This window comes from Marmota marmota, unplaced genomic scaffold (assembly GCF_001458135.2).
Source record: "Marmota marmota marmota unplaced genomic scaffold, marMar, whole genome shotgun sequence".
Lineage (NCBI taxonomy): Eukaryota > Metazoa > Chordata > Mammalia > Rodentia > Sciuridae > Marmota > Marmota marmota.
In genome coordinates this window covers 18,242,281-18,267,247 of record NW_026000229.1, presented here as the reverse complement: position 1 = coordinate 18,267,247, position 24,967 = coordinate 18,242,281, and the positions used below count along the sequence as shown (strand labels likewise).

At 41.7% G+C, this 24,967-nt stretch overlaps 1 protein-coding gene across 8 annotated transcripts in view; it reads left to right on the top strand.

The window, feature by feature from the left end:
- Positions 1-24,967, top strand: part of Tln2 (talin 2) — a 395,739-nt gene that overhangs the window by 354,094 nt on the left and 16,678 nt on the right. For all 8 annotated transcript variants that reach the window (XM_048793709.1, XM_048793710.1, XM_048793711.1 and 5 more), the window contains 6 exons: positions 2,605-2,730; positions 2,939-3,055; positions 5,137-5,322; positions 9,147-9,254; positions 18,140-18,245; positions 19,050-19,174. In XM_048793709.1, the coding sequence (XP_048649666.1) occupies positions 2,605-2,730; positions 2,939-3,055; positions 5,137-5,322; positions 9,147-9,254; positions 18,140-18,245; positions 19,050-19,174 (768 nt within the window). The remainder of the gene's footprint in view (positions 1-2,604; positions 2,731-2,938; positions 3,056-5,136; positions 5,323-9,146; positions 9,255-18,139; positions 18,246-19,049; positions 19,175-24,967) is intronic.

The following is a 24,967-nucleotide window of genomic DNA, read 5'->3' as shown; positions in this document are numbered from 1 at the left end:
TTTTTTCATTCAACCTTATTTTGTTGTGGTAAGAGCACTTAATATGAGATGGACTGAGACAGATCTTACCTGTGCAGTGCGGTAGTGTTAACTGTAGGCACAACAGATCCATAAAGCCAATTTGTCTCACTTAACTGAAACTTTATGCTCATTGGCTATTTACTCCCCTCTCCCTCCCCCATCTCTGACAACCACCATTCTGCTCTGCCTCTGTGCATTTGACTGTTGTAGATATGGCATACAAGAGGGATCATGCATATTTTTTTGTCCTTCTGTGACTGACTTAATCACTTAGTATAATGTCCTCAGGGTTCATCCATGTTATTATTATATATTGCAGAATTTCCTTTTTTAAAATTAAGTGATATTTCATCATGTGCTTCTACTTTTTTAATCCATTCATCTACCAATAGACACTTCTGCATCGTGGCTATTGTGAATAATGCTGCTCTGAACATGGGAATGCCGATATCTCACTGAGATCCTGATCTCAATTACTTTGAATAAATACTCAGAAGAAAGATTACAGGATCACATGATATTTCTATTTTTAATTTTTTTCAGGAACCTCTGCACTCTTCCTTAACAGCTGCACCATTCTACATTCCTACTCACAGATCTAAAAGAGTTCCAACTTCTCTCTATCCTTACCAACACTTGTCTTTTTTTTTTGGATTGGCCCTCCTTATAAGTATGAAGTGATGTCCCACTGTGGTTTTGATTTGCATGTCCCTGAAAATTAGTGACCTTGAGCTTTTTCTCACGTATGTATTGACCATTTGTAGTTTTTTGGAGCAATATCTATTCATGTCTTTTTCCTGTTTTTTAATCAGACCATTAGATTTTTTTTTGCTGCTGTTGTAGGGTCATTATTTTCAAATGGTCTAGGTATCCTGAAACACCAACTCGCAGTGAGATCTTTCTTGGGGAAAAAAAAAAAAAACTCAAGAAAAATATCCTCCTTTTGGTCAGTTGTCAAAGAGTGGAAATGAGACTGTGTGTCCTGAGTGGAGGATATAGGCAGCAGACACTGGCTAGCGGTGCCTCTGTTCCTCTCACTGTCCCTCCTCTCTGGCCTTGGTGCCAGGAATCAACGTGAGGTCCACATACATCACACCTTCCTCACAAGCTGCATCCCAAACTGACCCACCTGTAGGTTCAGAAGGTTGACTGAGGTTCCCTCTGCCCTGTGGGTGAGAAGGCATCACAGAGGTGGGCAGGTGACAACAGAGGGCTGGAAAAATCACAATATTGCTGTGCTGCAGCTGTCTGGGGCTCTAGGGTCTCTGGTTCATTTTCACATCTGTTATCCCAGTTTATCTTCACAGCATCTGGGGGAGATAGATGGGACAGTGCTGCTGATTCTGCTTGTCACAAGGAGCTGGCTAGAGAGCTTAGTTACTGTGGAGGTTAAGACCATGGCCCTTAGAATCACATTGACCAGAGTCCAAACTCCAAGTCTGCAACTCCTGGGCTCTGGGGTATGGACGTTAGGATTGCAGTTCCCATGTGAAAGGGTGGAAGTGAGAATTAAATGAGACAATGTGTGCAGAGTGCTTGTCTCAGTGCCTGGAACACTGCCACTGACACCAGGCAGTTGTTATTACTACTACAGAAGTGGGAGCTGTTAATGGAGCTCCTGGACCGAGAAGGCTTCAACATAACACCCATAATCATGTTGCTGACACTTCTGATTCCAGGTCCAAGGTGGCTGTGGCCTCTCTTATATTAGAGAAGTAGACACAGGTAATGTGTTCCATCCAGGGCCATATGGGCACACACCTGTGCCTTCATCCATTCCCCCAGACTTACTTAGTGCCTGTTGATACCAGGACCTATTCAGACCCCCTGGAGCTTACACTCAAGCCTCAGGGGAAGACAAACCATGTACAAGTGAATAAATAATAAAACAATGCAATGTACTCATAAGTACTGTACAATATAACAAGGCAAGCTGCTGTTTGGCAGTGGGCCTATAGCTAGGGTTGTCAGGAAAGGTCTCTAAAGACATGACATTTGAGTTGAGGCCCAGATGATAGAAAGAGCTGGTTCCCAGTAGAGAGGAGAGCAAGAGTGAAGGTCCAAAATATGGGCAAGTTGAGATTCCCAGTGGGGAAGAAAGACCCACATGTCGGTAGCATGTTGAGTGGAACAGAGATCCTAGGAACCAATGATGGAGAGGCAGGCAAGGCTGCCACGAGGGCCTTGCAGCCCAGGTGCAAGGCTGGGGTTTTGTTCTGTGTTCTAGGCACAGTCTGGGGTCAACTGCCATTGCCTCTCAGGCATCTGCTTAGTTCCCTTCATCTTGTCAGGAGCAGCTTGTCTGCGAGTTGCCAGTGAGGAAGTTGAAGCAGGCTGCTTAGATCTGAGTTCTCCTTCTAGGCTCAGCGTCAGCCTCCCAGAGTGGGGTGGGCTTCTTAAGATTCCTGCTTCAGCCTCTCCAAGGGTGCCTTCCCCAGTGTTATTGCTGTGATACAGGCTTCAGAGCCATTGCTGCAGACACCTGCCTTTTCCTTGTCCCTAGCACCCTTCCTCGAGAAAGTTGTTGAAGTCAGCAGGTGGCTCTTGAGCATCTGCTCACCCGGGCTCCATGATCTCTTTCAGGTGGTACTGATCAATGCTATCAAAGACGTAGCCAAGGCCCTTTCTGATCTCATTGGTGCTACCAAGGGAGCTGCCAGCAAGCCAGCCGATGATCCTTCCATGTATCAGCTCAAGGGAGCTGCCAAGGTTAGAGGGGGATACAAACAGGAGTCATCTTCCAGGGCTATGCGGGATGAGGGAATCCCATAAGAGGATGTTGGGAGAACCCACATCTGAGCTCCTTTCTCACTGAAGGAAACAGAGGTGTCTTTGCTTGTGGCATCCAGTCTAGAACTATAAGGAGAAGGGAGGGGACCTCGGTGTACTATTTGCTTACTCTCTTCCTGGAATGCAGGTGATGGTGACTAATGTCACCTCCCTCCTCAAGACTGTGAAGGCAGTAGAGGATGAGGCCACCCGGGGCACGAGGGCACTTGAGGCCACCATCGAGTACATAAAGCAGGAGCTCACGGTAAGAAGCCAGCTGTTGCCTCCCTGGGCACCAGTGTCCAACACTTGACCCCAGCTTCTCTGAGATTCTTCTAAAGAGATTTTACCTAGAGCCCCTGGAATGGGGAGGCCACTCACCTACCTTCTGGTAGAGTTTGTAACTAATCACCCCGTGTGTCATTGAGTTTGGCCAGGATCTACTGGTGTTATAATTAAGGAACTAATTGGTATGTATTAGGATAATTCAGTTTTAATCCACTAAAATTACAGCATGAAATCAAAGCATTACAGAAGGTTCCCAGCCAAGGGGAAAGTTTACATCAAGGGTTCAATTGCAGCCTCTCTTGATTCACATGGCCACTGGTGACAGCTCACACTGTTGCACATGGGTAGAATTGGAGCCAGAGGTTCACCATTAGGAAGAAAGCCTAGCCTGTGGATGAGACTCTTCCCCTTCACATCCAGCTTCCTTCTTTTTGAGATGTCCAAATTTAAAGACATCAGCCCTTTTCTTTTTGCCTTGTTCTAGCCCTATAGATTGAGGACAACTAGAGTTTTTGCAATAGGGATGTTATGTGTTTCCTGTAACCCCATAACACTTATACATCATCTCTCCCTAACCCTACAAATGGAAATATGCAGGAAATGAATGGTTTTCCCCTGATATTTCTTTTTAATATAAAAACTGATCTCAGATGCAACTTTTCTTTGGGGGAAGGGAAAGATGGGAAACCTGCCTCTGCTTCTGGTTGTTCTTTACCTTTAGGGTCATCTTTAGAAGGTGACCTGAGACATGACAGTGCTTTAGACATGAACAATTCTAGGTTTTGGTAACAGGAACTTGGATTCTTTTGTCCTATCTTTAATGGATCCAGCTTAGTTCATATTTTAAAGCAGGAACTAAAACCACAGGAGTAACTCAGAGCCTGGTAGCATCCTTAAGCACAGCTTCCTGGCCCTCCTGCATGGTCTTGGCATTTCCTACCTGAACTCTAGACACGGGTTCACTCAGATAGGCATGGGCAGGCCTCATGATGGTAATAGAAGAGAGCTGAAATTCAGAGCTCTCCTGGGAAATTATGAACACTTGGTTGTTCTGAATATATCACTATGATTTCGAATTCATCCAGATTGTGTTTCCATAGAGCATGTACCACGAGGACCACAGTGGTGTGGAGGACTCTGTTCCTGTGGCCTTCATTCCATGGTAGCATTCAGAAGTGGCCTAGAATTTGTGGTCCTAGGCTGCTTAATTGCAGCTGTCCATTCTTAGGGGTAGTGATGTTTGACACTTGTTGGGCATGGCAGGGATGCTGTCTGCATCCTCACTTCTGCCTCAAGGGATGCTTCCCTGCTGAAATGGGGTTGCTTAGTGCTGAAGACAGGCTACCCTCACCTGGGATGGGGGTTCTCCTGTGCAGGGATTCAGTATACAGTCACAGCATCTGTCACTCATGTTAAAGAGACAAGACCAGATGGGTTTGAAGCAGAAACAGCTTGACTGACAGATGAGGCTTTAATATGAGGTATTGCCTTACCATGGTGAATTTATTTCAGCTTCTCTAAAGATATATGTGTGTGTTTAAATAATTCAGTGTCGTTGTGGCACATTCGACACGAACACCTCTGCACAATTATGCAGTTGTATTTATAAGGCAGGCTAAGAATAGTAGGATCTTATGCTTCATCTCCCAATCTCACACCCACTTAAAAGGGGTGAGGCACACCCAGAGTGATACATCCAGGTCAGTCCTGCTCTGAAACCAGCATTGGGGCTAAGAGTTTCTGGAAACTACTGAAACATGAGCAAGGCTGGGAGAAGAGAAGTCAGAACTTGAATGGGCTAACACTGGAGAAATGTCTCTTACCACATTGCTCCCATGGATGCCAAATATTGTATGAGAGAGGCTTGTTCGTGCCAGACTCTTGAAAGCAAGAGACATGTTACTGTATTCAAGTTAAATTTCTAGTTTTCTGTCATTTGATAATTTCTTCCAATTGCTGGCTTGGTTTTCAGACACTGAGCTACAGCCTGGTTGCAGAAACCTAAGTTATTTTTGTCCTTTTATATTTTTTTTCACCTATTTCATTTCTGCCTTTCAGGTGTTCCAGTCAAAAGAGGTACCTGAAAAGACATCATCACCTGAAGAATCAATAAGAATGACGAAAGGCATCACCATGGCAACAGCTAAAGCCGTGGCAGCTGGGAACTCATGTAGACAGGAGGACGTGATTGCCACTGCCAATTTGAGCCGGAAGGCTGTATCCGATATGTTGACAGCTTGCAAGGTAAAGGCTGTGATGTTGTTTAGGATGACAATTAGTTCTCTGCCATGACTGAGTCATTCCGAGTTGTCTGGAGGAAGGGAGAGGCTGGTTGTGTAGCAGCTCCATACCTTAAACTTGATGATAAACGTTCATGTAGAAGACGGTGTATGCATCATCCTGGGAAACAACTCTCACAGGTCCTTTTGAGTGGGAGTGAGCCTTGCTGACTTGATCCTCCCACTTCTTAACAGTTCTCCTAAACAGGTAGGGAGCCTTCTGATACAGTGAGGCAGAGGCCACTCTAAAAGTAACCAATGGGACTGCAGCATTTAGTTCCACATGCTATGCATGGACACCAGATCCCCTCTTCTGCCTGAACCCATTCCTGCCTCATGGCTCAGACTTTTTGTGAAAGGAGAGGGGCTACCATTACTGGCTGAGGAAGTGAATTAGAGGAACACAACGAACTTGGGGAATACCTTTGTTCTCTGTGCCAGACAACTTGGAGGAAACTCTTCGGATCGCTGGGTGATTAGAACAGCAGCCCTGAGCCCAGGCTTGGTGAGGGAGCCATGGAGACCAGAGCCCTGTGACCTTTAATTTTTTTCTTTATCTATTAAGAAAGTAAACCATCAATGCCCCACATTGTCCTGTGTCCCACTGAGCACCCTCACCCTTCCAAGGACAGCTTTAGCTTCTAGCAGTGATTGATCTAGGATGCCCCCTGCCCTGGTTAAATGAGGTGGGGAAATTAACCACAGAAGTTGAAACCTAGCTATTATAGATCAGAGTCTAGAGGGAGCAGGCATTCTTTGTGGTAAAGAGAGTTCTGTTTAGGCTGCTGCTGATAGCCTTGCAATTCCTCAGAAGAGGTCAGGTGATTTGGAGGTACCTGGCTTAAGGGAAAGGGGAACAGTTGGCCAAAGGCACATGTGTGTAAGAGCCTGTCCACAGGAGACAACTCCACCACTGTGGGTCTCCTGAGCATGATGGAGGCTAGAGTAAAAGGGTAGGTTGGGAAGACAAGGGTGGATAGATAGGAATGGCCACTATGATGAAGGACTGTGCATGCTAGACCAGGGAGTTTGGACTGTATTCTGAAGCACAGATATTTGCCACTTTGATGTGCTCAATAGAATTCACCCACCCAGAAATAATAATTTTCAAAAAGCTCAATTGGAGTATCAGATTTGCCTGGCAATATATAACCCAAAGGCATCATGGTGCCCAGATGTAGGACCTCATAGTTTTAGAGAGGATAATATATATATATATATATTTCTCTCATTTGATCTTAGATGAGAAGGGCAAAATTAATGATTCCAGTTTGTCAAATGGTGAAACAGGGACTCAGAGTCAAAATGACATAACTAAGCTCACACAGCTCTTCACAGTGAGAACCAGGATGAAACCAGCACTCTGATTCCATGGCCACTCTGGTTCTGCCTAGCTGTGATGCTCAAGGTTCCTGGGGCTAATGATTGATAGGCATTTTTGTCCCCATGTTACTGACATGAAAAGAGGAACAGAATAGACCACAATTAAAGCAGAAATGGAATGCAACTCAAATTTTTAAGTTTCTCTTGCATAGGTTCCCCTGTTTCCAGGGGACGAGGTCAAGTAGAAAAGGGTGGAAACTGTCTGCCCAGCCTTAGTTTTTCCGGGGTCAAACCATCTTGGATTTGCGGGACAAAATAACCCACAGAATGCTGAAGCATATGTTTCTTCACATTCCAAAATCTGACTTAACAATAAGTACCACTGCTGCGCCCCCAAGAAACCTATTAAGATAGGACTTTTTTAGCAAACTTATGAACAATGGTGATTCCTTTGGGCTCCTGCTTCCCTCACCCCTTTGCAGAAAGGAATTAGGCAGCTTGCCAGAAAAGGGAATGCATGCAGTAAGTCACATGCAGAAAAACAAGGCTGCTGAGTGGCAGATCAAGAAGAAAGTCTCCAACACACAGAATGGAGGGCCAAGTTGCCCTATCTAAGTATCCAAGTAACTTGGGGCTGAGTGGGTAACCAGGGCAAATGTGGGGGAACAGCAAGTTCCAGACTGGCTCATCTTATCAGAATGGGAGGATTACACTAAGTCCTCAGGCTTACCCAATCCCAAAGTCAAGTCTCATGTGTGTTTCTGTCTGTCTTGCTTTCATGTGTATATGTTTATGTTAGATACAATTTTATATCTGCTCTTATAATTGATGTGATGTGGCTGTTTCTCTGTTGCTGTGAGTCATTATCACAGACTTTTTAAAGGATACAATATACTCCATTAGCAAATATTCTCTTTCCTCTATTATAAAATATTTAGGTTGTCTACATTTATTTTTATCATGAACTTTACTATAATAAACATTCTTAGGCATATCTGGTTTTTCTGTGCTTTGGGTTATTTCCTTAGGCAAGACTCCCAGAAGTGGAATTAGTGGGTCAAATGGTATGACATTTTAATTACTGCCAGATTGTTCTCCTGTAGTGTTCTGCTGAGTTACACAGTCACCATAGTAGGCAAGCGTACTTTGATCTTGCCTCTCCCACACCCTAGATGAGGGCCTTGTGCAGAACCTGCTGGAGGTGACACTGAGGAGCATCGCAGCCTGTGTCTTCCCATAGTGCTGTCTCCTCAAACAGGCATGGGTTCTGTGCCTCACAATTAGAGGCTCAGGGGTACAGGATGAACAAAACGAGTGTTCAGGGCATAGCTCTGGGCTCCTAATTTCCGCATCCTAGGCCCGTTAGACTTTAGATGAGTCAAACCTAACTCACAAATGACAAATGCTGACCACTTCCTCCAGGGTGATGCTCAGAGCAGGAGCGAGCCCACAAGTGTTCCCACCTGCACCCACCGCCATCCCTAGGAAGAGGGGTTTGAGTGGAAAAAACATGGAGGCTGGTCAGTGCTCCCCTTCAGCCTCAACCTTTTATGCTGATGGGTGATTTCTCTGTTGCTTGCTTGTAGTTTAGTGTAACTATTTCTGTAAGGCCCCCAAGTTTTTTTCAGAGTGAAGCTGCAGCAGGGAAAATGTCTAAGGGGGTGAGGATGCTATCAGTTTTAGCAAATAAAAGGGTGTAACATACTTGTACTAAAAGTTTTCCTTGTGTATGTGAAATATAAATTTAACTGGGTACATTTTATCCGACAACCCTATGAATCAGAATGGATATATCAAGAATGACTCAAGGTGGCAGGTCACAGTACAAGAAAAAAGCATGAGATATTGTGTTCACCATATGCTCTGGTTTGCTTATCTCGGCATTTGTATAATGTGAGATGAGTTATTTACAGTGCCTGAGGGCACTGGGGAGCTGCTATCTGAAGTTTCCCAGGAGCCCAAGGGCCGTGGTCACGGAGACCTCACTGTGACTGTGGTGTGGTTGGTGGAGGAGTAAGAACCTGGACTTCATTAGCCTGTGGACAGAGAAGGGGCCTTCAAGAGGCAGCTGCTGACAAGAGGCCAGGCTGAGCTGGGGTCAGTATGTCTCCTGCTGGAAGGCCTTATTATGAATCTTTTCTGGACATCTTCATGTATATATAGAATTCTTTTCATTTAAAAAAACAAAGGAAGCAAAGAAAGGGGGATTGGGTTCAGTTATCTCTGTCATATGGCCCTCTGTCAATCTGTTGACACTACAGGGTCAACACACAGACTGACAGAGGACCTGCAGTGGAGGCAGAGAGGGTAGAGGAGGAACTTCTTTTCTACCCAGGGAGTCAAGTTGGGGGAGGCGTCAGAGGCGGCAAGCAAGGTGTCCTGCTGAACTACTCAGCTCTGCTGGGTGGATGACTTGTCAGCCAGCTCTTCTGGCTTCAAGACCTCAACATTCCTTTCTGTTTCTAGCAAGCATCCTTCCACCCTGACGTCAGCGAGGAGGTGCGATCTAGAGCCTTGCGGTACGGGACGGAATGCACCCTGGGCTACCTGGACCTTCTGGAGCATGTCTTGGTGGTGAGGAGGGGTGTACATCATGGCTGGGTGAGGGGAAAGCTGTGTTCTTATTTCAGGATCATCCCTTTTGGAGCATCAGACAGGCACCTCTTATGAGGTCGGGTCTGGCCTGAGTAGAAAAATCTGATCCAGCACATTGAGCTTGCAAGTGCAGTCTGCAGGAAGACTCAGTTAAAATCTGCGAGAGCCTGGCTCTATCTGGGACCAAATAGGCAGAACTAGTATAGAAGAGGAATGTGAAGAGAGGGACGAAGCCATGGGGGTATCTTAGCCACCCTGAAACGTGTAAGGAGGTTTTGTTACAAACACATACCTCGCATACCCTGGGAGGGTGTTGAAGCTTCTGAAAAATCACCCTGGCCCCTGTGATGAACTAGAGGGGACTAAGGCCATTGCCACAAGAGTTCTGCTAACCTCCCATGACTTCCTCCTGTCCTTGAATGAATGGCTTAAATCACACTGAAAGTGACTCCCCCAGCCAGGTATGCCCAGCATGGACCTAGTTCAGAAGATGAAAATTGAAGACACCAGGCAAAAGGCATGATGATTATAACTATGGACTGTCCTTACAGGAGCTTTGGGTGGGTGCAGCAGACTCCCAGTTCCTAGGGTGGCCTGACTCCCCACAGACCATGAGGTCCTAAACACAAAGAACCAAGAAATACAGTGGGTATTTGTTTCTGTCGAATCCTAGGAACCACATTTACAATGATATAAAGGCTGGGACAGACCAAAGAGATTTGTTCAGCAGTTAGGAGGACCCCCAGAAGAGAACTGATGATGTCTTCCCACCTACAATCGCACTGTTCTTTCCAAACCAAAAAACAAAAAAGATTCAATAGGCCACCTTCAGATACATAATTCTTGTACCAGAGGTCCACCATCAGGCCTTTTGTTTGTTGGACATTCTGCTTTTTCTCATTTTACCCTTGTATAGCTTGTGAGCTAGCAGGCCAAAGAAATGATTTGCAACTCATGGAAGTTAGTCCCAGGTTGAGGTCACTCTGCTAAGCAGGGATGGCCTAATCCCAGTTCTTGTTACTCCCAGCTTTGCGCTCATTCTAATATTTCATTGACTTCTCCTTAAAAATGAATTCACTTCTGATATTAACCATCTTGGGTCTTCTAAGAGATCATTGTTGTTCTTTATCCAGGTCACTGTGGTCAGTACTGGGTAGCTCTTCTGGGGAGAATAACCAGACTGGGATTATACGCTTTGGACTCCAGCCTGAATCTCCATAAATGGAAATCAGTGTAGACACTCTGGGCCAAGGAGAGAGTATCTTAGCCCATCAGTGTTCACAGGCCAGGGCCTCTGCTGCCAAGCAAATTAGATGTGCTGGGATGTAATGAAAGTATTTAGCCCATGAGAAGCCCACCAGGAAATTCAGGGTAAAAAAGAATAAAACCAGCAAGACTTCCAAAAGACATTCTTTTCTTTATGGAAGGCTACACAGTGGTCACCCTTCTCCTCAGAGTGTACATTCTAAGAGGTTCCATGGTTTGTTCTGAATTTTATATATATACTATGTTTTTTTCTTATACATAATTATCTATGAGAAAAGTTTAACTTTAAGCAAAGTAAAAGATTAACAAGAGCTAGTTAAAAATTGAACAATCATAACAGTATCTATAAAAGTTATTTAAAACTTAAACTATTTATTACTGGAATTTTCCATTTAGTATTTTCAGACCGTGGTTGACCTTGGTGGAAAGCAAAACTGTGGATAAGAGGCATTTACTGTGTGTGTTTTGAGTCACAGAGAACCTTGTTATAACTGAAAACTAGACAGTGTGGTGGAAACAGTAGGTTTCAAAGCCTTGAGTTCAAACCCTGGTTCTGCCACATAAAGAGCCGCGTGGTCACTGACATATCTGGGCTTCAGTTTTCTCAGATGTTAAACAGGCAGTTTTTGAAGGATTCAGTAGGCAGGCCTGGAAACCCAGGGCTATGTGACTGCACTAGCATTTGCTGGGTGCTTCACTGAAGTCTACTGTCTGAAAGGCGCTGTGTTGGGCTGATGGGAGGGGCCGGGCGTCCTAGGTTGGGGTTTGAATTTCTCCTCCTTCTTTACTTTCTCTCATGCTTCTATTTTTGTCTTGTTCCTTGCGGGGGAAGGAAGGATATCCAGGGATCTGCTTCTTTGCATTTCCCCACTTTTCCCAGTCCCATTTCCTGATGAGCCATGCTCTCTCGCTCACCTGTGCCTATGTCTGTGATCAGCCCCTTACACTGCATCTGTGGCCCAGGCCCCACACATGCAGCCCCCAGACTGACTGTTCCCACCTTTATTCACTGCATGGGGTCCAGATTTATTCCCCAAAAAGCCACAAGCCTGCCAGCCTTTGGGGTGGTGCTGAAGCGAAGAAATCCCTTCACCCTTCAGGAAAAGTAAAGCTTATTTGGGGGAGAAGAATTCTCCCTTCATAGGAAGTGCCAGCACTTCTCTTAAGGAGAAGTTTCTCCCAGGGGATTAGGAAAAGGAACTCTGATGGGGTTCCCTCCCTGATCTTGTGCCCACTATAAACCCTGTCCCCTACCTGGGAACCACAGTGGTGTCTGCCAATGTACCACCCCTCTCCCTTCCACTCCAGCTTGAGTGGGTGAGTGCAATGAAATGAGGGGTCCTCAGATTTTCCATGTGTATCTTCAAGGGACTGGGCAGATGGCCAGCTTCTGTGGCTTAGGAGAGGTTGAAGGGAACATTAGGAAAGGTCCAGGAACCATTCCCAGGCCACAGAGACCCCTGCTTTCAGGCCACCTAAGTACTGTCAGACCTCAGCCCTAACATAATCAACAGGAAGAAGGGGCACTTGCTGCAGGAATACCCAACATCACATGTAATTTGGAGGTTTCATGAGAGGTGTTCACTGGGGCCAGAGGTTAGAAGGAAGGGGACAAACCAGTGCTTTCTTTCCCAGGGCCCCAGAAAGAACAGACTATGCTTCCATAGGCAGATATGTGTCTCTTATGACTATTCACGTTTTCCTTGGTTAATGTTCTTCTCATGGATCATTCCTTGAATTTACTCCAGAAACAGGACTCTTAGAGTCAAGTGGTTAATGTATTTGTTGAAGGCTGACCACCTGAGTTTCTTTTCATCATTCTATACAGTTTGTTATCACTGTAGTAATTATGGTAGACATAGAGGTTTATGGTAGCTTGTGCTAAAGGGAATAGGAAGAAAAGCTCCATGATGAAACTAATTTTATAAGATAAATAATTTATCTTCTGCAATGAGAAATTTTTTTTTTGTACCTCAGGTGACAAGTGCCAGTGGCTCAGACTTCCAAGGATGTGAATGGTTTAGCATCATGCATTTATGTTTCATAGATTTTTATTCTCTTTAGTAAGCTAGTCACATTCTCTGAAAGATATTTTCTAATAAAAACATAGTAAGGAAACAAGCCTTCAGCCAGGATTATAGGTGCACCTATAATCCCAGCAGCTTGGGAGGCTGAGGCAGAAGGATCACGAGTTCAAAGCCAGTTTCAACAACTTAGAGAGACCCTAAGCAACTTGATGAGACCCTGTCTCAAAATAAAAACAAAAAAGGGTTGGAGATGTGGTTCAGTAGCTGAGTGCCCCTGAGTTCAATCCCCATGGAGGGAGGGAGGGAGGGAGGGAGGAAGGAAGGAAGGAAGGAAGGAAGGAAGGAAGGAAGGAAGGAAGGGCTTCATTTCCAAAGAGTTATCATAAATATACAAGAAAGTTCAATTTCCTAACTAAAAATCGTAGAACCCTATGACATTTCTGTAACCTCAGTTGTTGATGTTGGTCGATGTCTACTGCTAAAAATAAGTTTGCATCCCATATTATTCTCCTAACTCCTTCAGCAGAGCTAACTTTGAGGACAAGAGCCAGAAAGATGGTTCCACACCAAGAGACTTTCAGGCTATAAGACCAATGAACCCAGGTAGAAACTCAAGAATGAGATGAGGAACATGAGATCTGCCAGACATGGACACCAGTGTTGAATTTTCAGAGGGAATTTCCTACTTACCGGGTAGGAAAATGAAAGCCAAATTGCTGTTTTAAAAACATCAGAATTCTATGAAATATTCTCTAGGGTATAAATAAAGAATAATAAAATTAGATTAAATATTTACAGGTGATAAGGGAAAAGCAATTGGCACAACCAGAAAGTTCAGCCCATACATACACCCCGCCTCTTATCCTAATCCTTGATCCAGAAAGACCTGTGTGCCCAAATGACTATGCTAGCTCAGTCTAAAGCAGAACTATAACATATTTTAAGATAGCCCTCCTGGAATGTTTTAAAAATTGATTCTTGTTTATAGCAAATCAAAGAGAACAGGTGAGATTTCTGAAAGCTGAAGTTTGGTCAGAGAGTGTCTGTTTTGGACTGTTTTTCAAAAGAGGAAAAGAGAAAACTCTAGAAATTAGGGTTTGGAGAAAGCGACCAACAATCTGCAGGATTAAATCAAAGTCATTTTTAGATGGCACAAAAGAGGGTCAGGGCCCTTCTTTTGTGGCTTGTCTTAAATTTAGGTATATGAAACATGGGTGAGCTTCCCGTGCCTTAACCTTGTTCAGATAAAACACCTTAGAGTTAAGGATTCTTCACCTTTTCTGGCTGGTTTGTATATTTTAGTTATACTTTGGAAAAGACTTGAAAATACAGAAAACAGTATCGGCATCCATGTTCCCACCATCTATGATTAACTGCCTACCAGCATTAATTAGATTATTGTCATATTTGCTTTAGATCTTTGTTTTAAAGAAACATTCATGAATTTTGTCTTCTTCCAATTCTCTCTTTCCCTCTATGTAGGTAAAAAAAAAAAATGACTATCATGATTTTAACATTCTTAACCTTTTGTGGGCCTGTGGCCCCTTTGAGCTGAAAGCCCTGGAGTATTTCCTGCTACCCTCCCATAAAACCTCATCAAAGAAACATCCAGACCCACAGAATGTTCCTTAAACTGTTAAGAAGGGTCACAGACCCAAATACTCTGTTGGAACCTTCTGGCAAATCTAGAATCACTGCCTACTAGAGAATTTCCTTTTTTTTTTTCCTTTTCTTTTCTTTTCTTTTTTTTTTTTTAAGAATCCATTTATTTTTCAGCAGACATTGTCATCTGCTCTGGAAGCTTCCCTGTAGGCTTTAGAGCTTCGAGTTGCTGGCTCCTCATAGAGGATTCATGTTGCAGGCAAGAAGCAGCCGCTTTGCCTCAGAGTTCAATATTTCTGCAAAACCATAAAATGAGATCATTGACAGGGTTAAAATTTACTTCCACCACCAGAAAATGTTAATGTGGGTCTGTCTGTTGCCTGCTGTTAGAGATCATGTTGACTTAATGACAGAATAAAAATAGAATTCCTCTCCTCCTGCCTGTCTGTAACTTAGGGCTGCTCCCTGTCTTAGAGTAGTATACAGAATGGTACTTTCTACCTCAAGGGCTCTTCTTTTAGAGACAGAAGGTTTTAATCATTCCACTTTGATGATATAAGTGATTCTCTCCACCACACCTGTAACTTTTTCCCAGCTGTAGTGGGGCATAACTAATATATAATAAATGACATGCAAAGTATATGTTTGAGCATGGACATATGAATACATCTGTAGAAGCCTCACCACAACTAAAATAATGAATATATTTATTAACCTGCAAAATTCTTGCAACCACTGATCTGTTTCTGATTGTTATGGATTTGTTTGCATTTTCTGGGCTTTTCTATAAATGGAATCTCATCTACTCCTTTTTCTCTACTTCTTTCACTCTGCATCAGTAGTTTCAATTCCATTCATGTTGTTGTGTGTAGCAAAAATTTGCTACGTTTATTGCTGAGCAGTTTTCCATTGGAAGGCTGTATCCTCCTGTGTTTATCCATTGCTTTTAAATGGATGAATTTCATTGCATGAAATTATCTCTTACTAGGGCTGCTTAAAAGAAGAGAAATCCAGAATCAATATGGTCTTAAATATAAAAGAGTAATAGGAAGTGAAATATAATCCTAAAAATAATTTGAAGACTTGTGGGAACAGAAACATTCAGTTTATCCCAGCAATTAATATCCGTTCATTATGATAGCATAATATCTGAGTTAAAAAGATGCATTTTGATTTTACTTTCATGTTTATCCAAGTTCTTTCTGCACATTTTCCCTCAGCTCTAAAGTGCTATCATTGTCTCTTTTTTTGTTTTAATAATACACATTAGTCTTCCTGATCCTTGCAAGAGATTATCATGAAAATGAAATGACAAGCCACACCCTGGGAGAAGCTATTTGTAGAGCATGTATCTGATAAAGAATTTGAATCTAAAAAATATAGAGAATTCTAAGACTTTGATATTAAAACTGAAAAACCCCAAATAGGGAAAGATCCCAATATACATTTCACTAAAGAAGATAACAATGTCAATTAAAATTGCAATGGTATTGCGGCACATCCACTATAATAGCTAAAACTAAAAGCAACAGTCACCCTAATTTGATTTTAGAACAGTTTCATTACCCATGAAGAAAACTTGCAGCCATTAGCAGTCACTCCACTCTGCTCCTAGTGCTAGATCTCCATTATGCCTCTACTAATTTTCATGTTCTGGACTGTTCTTATCAATGGAATCATAGAATATGTGGTCTTTTGTGACTGGTTTCTTTCACTACACATAGTGGTTTTAAAAATCCATTCATATTGTAGCAGATGTCAGTAATTAATTCCTTTTCATGACTAAATAGCATTCCATTGTGTGGATAACCCTAAGTTCAATTTATGATTTTTTTCTTCTGTAATATATGCTTTTAGTTGTCTATTTAAAATATTCACCAACTCCAAGATTACTAAGATGATGATGATGATGATGATTTTCTATATAGTTTAAATATAGAATCTATATAGGTTTAATATAGAACACATGAAGACAGGAGAAAATTATAACTATCTCTGGACAATCCTAGTGGAGCCTGAGTAGGTGAATGATGTAGATTTAATATAGTTTTAATATAGAATCTATATATGTTTATATTCTCATATTTATGATGTATTTCTAGTTAATTTATGCATATAATGTGGGGTATGAGTAAAAGTCCACTTTTTTACCTGAGATTATCCATTTTCATATTGTTCTAGCACCATTTTTGAAAAAAAATTATTGTGTTCCCTTTGAATTCAAGGTACCTTAGCAACTTACTGAAAATGAGTTGTCCATATTATAAATCTAGTTAGACTTTGCTGCTCCCCTGATCTATATGTCTACATACTGATAACATATTGTCTCTTATCAATTTTTATTTTTAAAAATTAATAAAAATAAAAATTGGGGGTTGTGTTGAACCTGTAGATTGATCTGGGGAGAATTGACATCTTAACAATATCAAGTCTTCTGATCAATGAACACAGTTTTTAGGCCTTGTTCAATATTTCTCAATAATATGGAGAAATATTTTGTAGTTTTCAGTGTTCGGGTCTTGTGTGTGTGTCATCAAAATTCATCCTAGCTATTTAATAACTTTTTTGCTAAGATAAATGGTACTGGCTTTTAACATTTTCAATTCTCACTTTTTATTGCTAGCATACAGAAATGAAATTTCTATATGTATATTGACGTTATATTCTATGACCTTGCTAAACTCACTTATTAGTTCTAGAAGTTTATTTTTCTTATGTAGATAAATATTTGTGTCTTCTGTGGACACAAATTACTTCTCCCTCACCGTGTGTATCCTTTACTTCTTTTATTTATTTATTTATTTATTTATTTATTTTTGCCTATTGCACTGGCTAGGAATTCCAGTACGATATTGGTAGAAGTGTGAAAATAAACATTCTTACTTTATTCTTGATCTTAGGGGAAAACACTGAGTCTTCCACCATTAAGTACGAGTGTTCCCACCTTGGATATCACTCTTATTCCTGTTCTGTTGACCACTATAGAAAAACCATTTGATGATGTTTATGTGCTGCTTTGTTACTCAGACCCTGAGCCCTAATCATCATTCACCTAATCAGGCTCCACTAGGATTGTCCAGAGATAGTTGTAATTTTCTCCTGTCTCCATGTGTCTGGATGTGAAGATTCCCATTGTGAAACATGGAAGAGATGTAGAAAAGAATGTTGGAAGACAATTTCAAAATTAGGAAGGAGCAAGATGGTGTATATCAGAATTTAAATCTGTAGTGAAAGATGGTAAGGAGCTCTCATCCTATCTCATTTTCTTGTTTCCAATCTTGGATGGATTTGAAAAGAAATCAGCTGAGAATGTCTTTTAAGTTGGATTGGTGTTTGAAGGTTCTACTACCTTTTTCAAAACCATAAAAAACAAAAAGCATAAAACAATCTTTAAAACCTTTGAAACAGGTTAAAAGAGGGCACATTCTCATGACTTCTGCCAAGAAAGTCTGTGGTCAAAACCATGGAAATGGATTGTTTGTACCAGAATGATCATCCTGAACCATGAGCTGTTGTTCACACGGGGATTTTATCTGCAAGATTCCCCAACTGCACATCTTCTCCAGTCTAGTGTTTGCTTTGTCTCAAGTACTAGCTGGCTCTTAGCGGGGGGCTCTTGTGTTCACTCAGAATGTTCTTGTGGTTTAGGCAATTTTCATGAGCACATATTTTTTATATATAAATAAAAGTATGAATAAAGGACTAAGAACTTCATCTCCTTTTGTGATCTTTGAGAACTATCAAAAGAACCTTTAGAGACACTCCAGGTTCCATTTCCCACTTTTCATCTGAGGAAACTAAAGCCCAGTGAGTCTTAAGTGCTTACCCCCCCTCCCCATACCCTGCTGTCACTAGGAGATAGATAGGCAACGAAAACCAGGATGTCTGGCTGCACACCCTCCGATGACAGCTCCTCCTATCACCACGGTTGCCATCTTCTGATGCACTTGACTTGTCCTTCACTCATAGATTCTTCAGAAACCAACACCAGAACTCAAGCAGCAGCTGGCTGCTTTCTCCAAGCGTGTCGCAGGTGCAGTGACTGAGCTCATCCAGGCAGCGGAAGCCATGAAAGGTAGGTCAGATTCTCCTTCCTCTTGCAGACTGGCTCAGGGACAGTGCTTAAGACAGTCACTGAGCAGAGGGTCAACATACCAGACCTCCTAGCCTTTCATTGGCAAATGCAGCCAGGAGTATACAAGGTTCTATTTAAACAAATGCACCTAGAGTTATATTTTAAAAGTAACATTCTCCATGATACTTGTGTTTTCTCCAGTCTTTATATTAACTGCTTCTTCTTAAATGGTATTGTCCATCAGAACTGCTCACTGTTCTTAAGAAATTCACCATTTATTTTCATTCTTCAAGATATTTATTCTCATTTAAAAAACAAACACCTGTGTTTAGAAAACAGTGCTGAGTACCTGTTTGCACACCCCTTCTTGTTTATAGAGAAGTAATCAATTCCCCAGGGCAAGATTTTCTCACCAATGTCCCTTCCTTTGAATTGAGCAGAGTGGCTTTTCCCCATGTGTTCCCAGAAGAAAATGCAAATTGCTGTGGTCTAAAGTCTAAAGTCTCCTAAGTTAGAAGGTAGGGTAAGGCTCCAGCCTTGTTCCATGAGATCTGGATCTTTGAAGCTGCTGTTGATGACCACTTCTATGGCTAAACACACAACTGAGGCAGAAAATCACCTTACCTCCCCTTACCGTTTACATCCAGATGAGAGCTAGAGACAAGGTCTCTTATGGCAATGCAGATAATAGGTGGGGTGGGCCTCTATATAGATACTGTATGTGATTAAGGCAATACCCTGACATCATCTGCAACTATCAAGAATGACCTTTTACTTTTTTTTTTTTTTTTTTTTTGATATTAGGAACAGAGTGGGTGGATCCAGAAGACCCAACCGTCATTGCAGAAACGGAATTATTGGGGGCTGCAGCATCCATTGAGGCTGCTGCTAAGAAGTTAGAGCAACTGAAGCCAAGAGCAAAACCTAAAGTGAGTGTTGCTTTGTAGTTTCTTGGTTACTTGTCTACTATCAGTCGGTCTTCTAGGGGCTGACCAGTGGAACTCCACGTATAGCAGGGAGCTTGTCTTCTTCCCCGGGGTTAAACTAGCAAGTAGCAAACTTGTTCCACCTGCCCAGCATCTTTTTACAGAGTATGGAAAAAAACAGTGGGGAGTCTTTCAGGTTAACCACCCAGAAAAATACCTCTGGGCATCCAGAGGAAGAATCAGGGCGTTTATAATCTTGACTTAGTTCCATTTATAAAGCAGGCAGTGGGCGCTTCCTGCACGTTCCTGAACATTCCTGATCTGGATGTGAGATTGTCAACTTCATTTTTCTGGTTTCCATTATGCCTTCTACAGAGAAATAGCAGTGTTGGGTCTCTCCTTTCCTTAGAATCCACAGAGAACACTGTGAACCTCAAAAGAGAACCTATTAACATACTTTTTCAGTATGTACTAGGGACTAGGGTTGGCTGGTTTGTTTTTTCCATGTATGTTTGTCATCAAGATAAATGTTTAAAACATAAGATCATGAGTGTGTGTTAAGAAAAATAGTCATTTAAAGGAGAGAGATACTTTTAGATTGAACAGGAGGAGGACACTTCCAAAATGAAAGGATGGTGACCTAGTCTTGGGGCAAAGCCAGCCAGCTTGACTATCTTCAGCAGGAAGATGGTGAAAACAGAGGAGGCCTCTTTTTCTTCCCATTTAAACAATTTTTTACTGGTACCTGTAACTTTCCTCCTTTCTAAGGACCCAATACATTAGGAAATGAAATTTGGCTCTTTTCTACAAGAAGAGTTGATGCCCTGGCTTAGGTATTTCATTCTGCCTTGTTGTGTAAGACCATAGAGCACCAAAATGCACCATCTCACCCAGCAGCAGCTCCTGGACTGATGTTGTGTGTAAAATACACAAGGGATATAATGAGGCCATTAAACTTAGGAGCATACTTAAAACCCTCTAGTTCTTAGGACATATCTCTTGATCATCTTCCTAGACTCAGTGAAGGCATTTAAACTTTTTGTCAACAAGATGTAACATAGGTGTTTTAACTTCTGATTTGGGGGTTTACCAAGGTCCTCTCTGTTGGTGTCTAACCTGAGTATCTTGGATTGTCTGATATTGTCAGTTTTTCTTACAAACTGAAGAGCTAAGAATGGGTATAGAGACAATTCCATTTTCTGGTTACATCTTTGTTTCTGCTTTATAAATCAAGTTCATCCTGAATGAAATGTGTACCTTAAACTTAAGAATCAACCACTGGCTAGGATTTAGAGGTCTGGTAGATTTTTCTCCCCTTTTTCCTTACCCAATTTATTATAAGCAACCTCTTCCCATAAGTGGGAAAAACTCCATGTCTCCTCATGACTGAAGTCATGTCAGTAGACACTTTGATTCCACTAGAGATTTAGCTTTGTCCTGATGCAGGGTCCTTCTGACCTCTTATCAGTCTCTAGTCCCTGGGTTTGCTCTTTTTATTCATGTATTTACTTCTTGATTCTTGACTGGAAGAACCAAGTTACTAGAGTCCTACCCCATAGGATTGTTGTTGAAACAATTAATGAGCTAATATAAGAATGCGGTGCCTGACATGCCACGAAACTCAGCAAGTAATAACTACATCATCATCGTCACCATAATCATCACCAAAAACATACTTCTAGGTCTTACTATTATTCTAGGAAAATGACTGAAATAAACATTATTCTATAGATCCCTGATAGAGAGGGGAGCTGACACTGATCAAATACAAGTCTCTTGCCAGACAATCTTCTAGGTACTTTATATGTTAACTCATCTGAGCCTTGCAAAGAGTCTGCCGGGAATCAGAGGCACCAAGATGTAGGGTCTCTTCAAGGTCAAATCACCATGACGCACCTGGGAGGGGCGCACATGGGCTCTGAGCAGCAGTTTTAGTCTGCCCCCCACTGTAAAAGAAGGCTGATCTCATCCCTCAGGGGCTGTTGTATTGTGCACAAACCTTTGAATCATTAATCCCACACTCCAGGAACCTATCCTGAGGAGGGAATCCAAGAGAAGTGTGTGTGAGAGGTGTTCCTTGCAGCCTTGTCTATAGCAATGAGAAGCAGGATGTAAGAAATGTTGAAGTATTAAAACATATAAATGATGTATGTGGAATGATGTTAAAGGAAAAACATGCAAATATGTGTACTCATTATGATTACAACCATTTTTAAAAATGGATGTGAAGGAGATCTGTAGAGAATGGATAAGAAATTATAATGGAATTGGGATAATGGAGGGCTCTATGTTTTAAATTTTCATGAAACAATATTTTTAAATAACAGCATTTAAAAATTAGTAATGACTGCTGAAGTAAGCTAGTGAGGACTTTGTATTAGCAGTGAGGGTTTTGTAGGAAAGCCAAGGAATCCTTCAGTAAAGGTTGAAGTTGACATCACTGATGATTTGAGTCCCTTACATGGAGGTGCCTACTTCAGTGCCTCCCACCTTAACATTAGGAAGGGTGCTTGGTACTTCTAGAACACTTTAGAATGGTCTGCTGCCTATGTTTTCCTGGTAACCAGAGGTTCCTGCCACATAGGTATTTTCTGTAAAACTGAAAGAAACTATCAACTCAAAGCAATTGCTATTACAGCCCTATTCCTATAACTTTATCCACCCCCACCACGCGCAGGCACACACCCACAAACATGGCTTCCTTTTGTAACTAGGGAGCATTTGTACTGTTCTGAATGATAGTTTGGGGAAGGGGTAATAATTTTGTTTCAACTGCTCTGCTCACCACACATCTTCAGGTTGCCTGTTTAAAAAAAAAAAAAATGATCCATGGTTTGTGAGATGATTCTGTTATATTCTGACCTCAGGCCCTTAAATTTTAAGTATCTCCTTTTTCCTGGAATCTCCCACATATGAATGACGAACAAATGATACACTATTGAATGCACTGTTCACTTGGGAAGATGAGGTAAGGGAAAAATGAGAATGCCCAGACGTGCTGGTGCATGTGCTGACAATATCGCTAATGGCGCCGTTTCCACACCTGCAGACAGACCTGTGCTCCAGAGGCAGGTTTGGAAGTTGCTGCAATGGTGACCACCCCCTGCAGCTGTAGCCTTCAATGCTGTGCCTATTCTCAAGCTCAGTCAAACCTGGATGCCTTTTCTGCAGGCCTCTGTGTGATATGTTTGATATATTAGGTTGTTATTTAATCCAACTATATATCAAACATATTCCTACAGTGTCTTGCCCTGTCTCCGGGGGTTCGTAACAAAGTTTATAAGGCAACAGGAAAGAATATGTTAAAATCATAAGTAGAGTTAGAAGATGGAGTGTTCATTACATTTCATTATGTTTTATTCCAGTTCTTCTTATAGCATTTGAGACCTGTATCAATAATTTTAGATTATTTGTTTATTAGAGAAACAAATCATAATTACTTATGTTTCATAAGAGCTTGAGATATTTTGTACAGCTTAGTTGTGTACTTGATTTTAAATAATGGAAGATTCCAACTCATGTCTATGACATGAGATAAAGGTTAGGATTTTAACCTCCAAATACATCTAGATTTGTATTTTGTTTCAGCTCATTTTTATCCTGATCTTCAGTAGTAGAATGCTACACCTAGCATGGGCAAGGCTCTATGTTCAATCCCCAGCAGCACACACACACACACACACACACACAATTTTTATGATCAGTTAAAATTCAAAGAGCACAAATCAATTATCTGTAACTTTTCTTTCTACTTAGAGTACCAAAATACGTAAGCAAAATTAACTGTATCAATTGGTGAGGCATGGGCTTTACACAAACCTCAGTTAAGACTGAATATAGCTAATAAAGGTAATACAATGTGGACATTATTGTGTTTAATTTTCTGTTACAGATGAACTCATCAGCAGAAGTTGATAATACTTATAATAAAATGACAATCAGAAAGTAATTCCATAGCCTAATTGGTTGTGGCAGGAAGTTTGGAATTATGGAATAGAAAACATTTTTTTTTTTTGGTATATAACAGGCACCTTTGGCTGGTTTTGACATCTTCCTCAGAGACCAACCAATGAAGCATGTGTGAGTTCATTCTGAGTTCTCTCACTAACAACTTTTATAAACATGGCTTTCTGGAGAAAAAAAAAAAAAACTATGCTCATGGCTCAGTTTTTTGGAGAAAAGAAGTACTTTTTTTAAATAAGCACCCATGAGTATACAAATGAGCAATGCCTTATCCAGAAAAGTGTACTGGCTATGTCTAAAAGCCATTACCAGGGTGCTTACAGTCAAATGTGTAGTGACAGGGTCACAGATCACAAATGACACAGGGCAGGGATATGCAGTGTTGGAATCCTGGCTTCTGGACTTGTGAAGTGACAACTGTCCCTGAAGTCCTTTCTCATTGAGGAGTGATCTGTGTGTGTCAATAGATGCTCTGCTGGGTGAGTTTTGAGGGTCTGCCCCAATCATCCCACCTTTACACAGTGAGGGGACAGTGGCCTTTGTTTTGAGTCCACTTGCTATTGTTTAAAATGACAAGGGGCCATGAAAATAAACAGAAAGTCATTATGAATCCAAACAAATATTTTTGAAAGGCCCTTCAGATGAAGCCCATTAATTTAAAGTGGTGGGAATTTCATGTTTCTTTTGGTGATATTGCTATTGACCAGCGTGCCTTCTGATCAAAGGCAAGCAGATGTTCAGGGAGGGGCAGAAGCAAATGAGCATTTTCTGTCTGGCTAAATTGTGGGCTTTGGGCTTGTGTGCTACTCATCGACTCCAGGCCAGAAGACCTGTAGGGTAAAAAGCAATTGTGTTTGGGGAACTCATCCAGGACACATTCCCAAGTGGCATGACTCCCAGAAGTGTAGGCCACTAGCTCCTTGTCAGGCCCTCCTCACACACAAGGAGGAGGGGCATAGACATAGAAAATGTATCTGATTAGATCTTTGGAATAATGCTGTTATTATTTCTTTGTCCATGCTTCCTATGCAGACATTCAAGTGCCCCCCCTTTCTTGAGAGCATGATGAGATCTTTAAGAATTTCTACATCAGAAATAGTAATTAGAAGATCATTTCAGTAATATTATTAATTTTCATTTTGAAAATAACAAGTAATGAAGCAATGGATGCCACAGGAGAAACCACTCCCAAGGTACTCATCATGCAAGCTTGGCCCTTTTCCAATAGAAAGTGCATGAACATGCATTTACTGCTAATTTGGATATAGAGGGTGGCACCTTCCTGGTCACATGTATAACCATTTGACAGTACTTTCTCTCTCTGTTGCCCACTTGGTCTGTTTAGTCTCCCTGGAGCTTTTCTGAGACAAGGACAGCCTGGGGGAGGGAACCAGGCAAGCTGTCCAGGCCTGGGCTCTTGGCAGTTCCAATTGTTCTGAGAGATTTACTTTTTGTTAGAACTAATAAGGGTGTTGGTCCTAGAGCCAACCCACACATGGGTCCTCTAAAAGAGAAGCTGATCTAGCTCTTGTGCAGTTTGGCCAAGGCCTTCCCCCAAGGCATCTCTCAGTTCAAAACAGAAGCAAGCTGGTAGCAGCCAGACTCATGACAGAAAATGGAAAAACATGGCTGCCTGTTCCACGTAGGATTCCAACTGGCAGGAACGTGCCTCATTTAGGTTGCTGGAATCTAGGTGTTGGCTTCCTTTTTTCCCTGAAGGACATTTAAATTATATGCAAAATGTTCAAGCTTTTAAAAAGTATATCCAATAAACTTTTTTTTAAGTTTCCTGATACATGACCTTGCTTTTAATAGTCACTATTCTCCAAGATT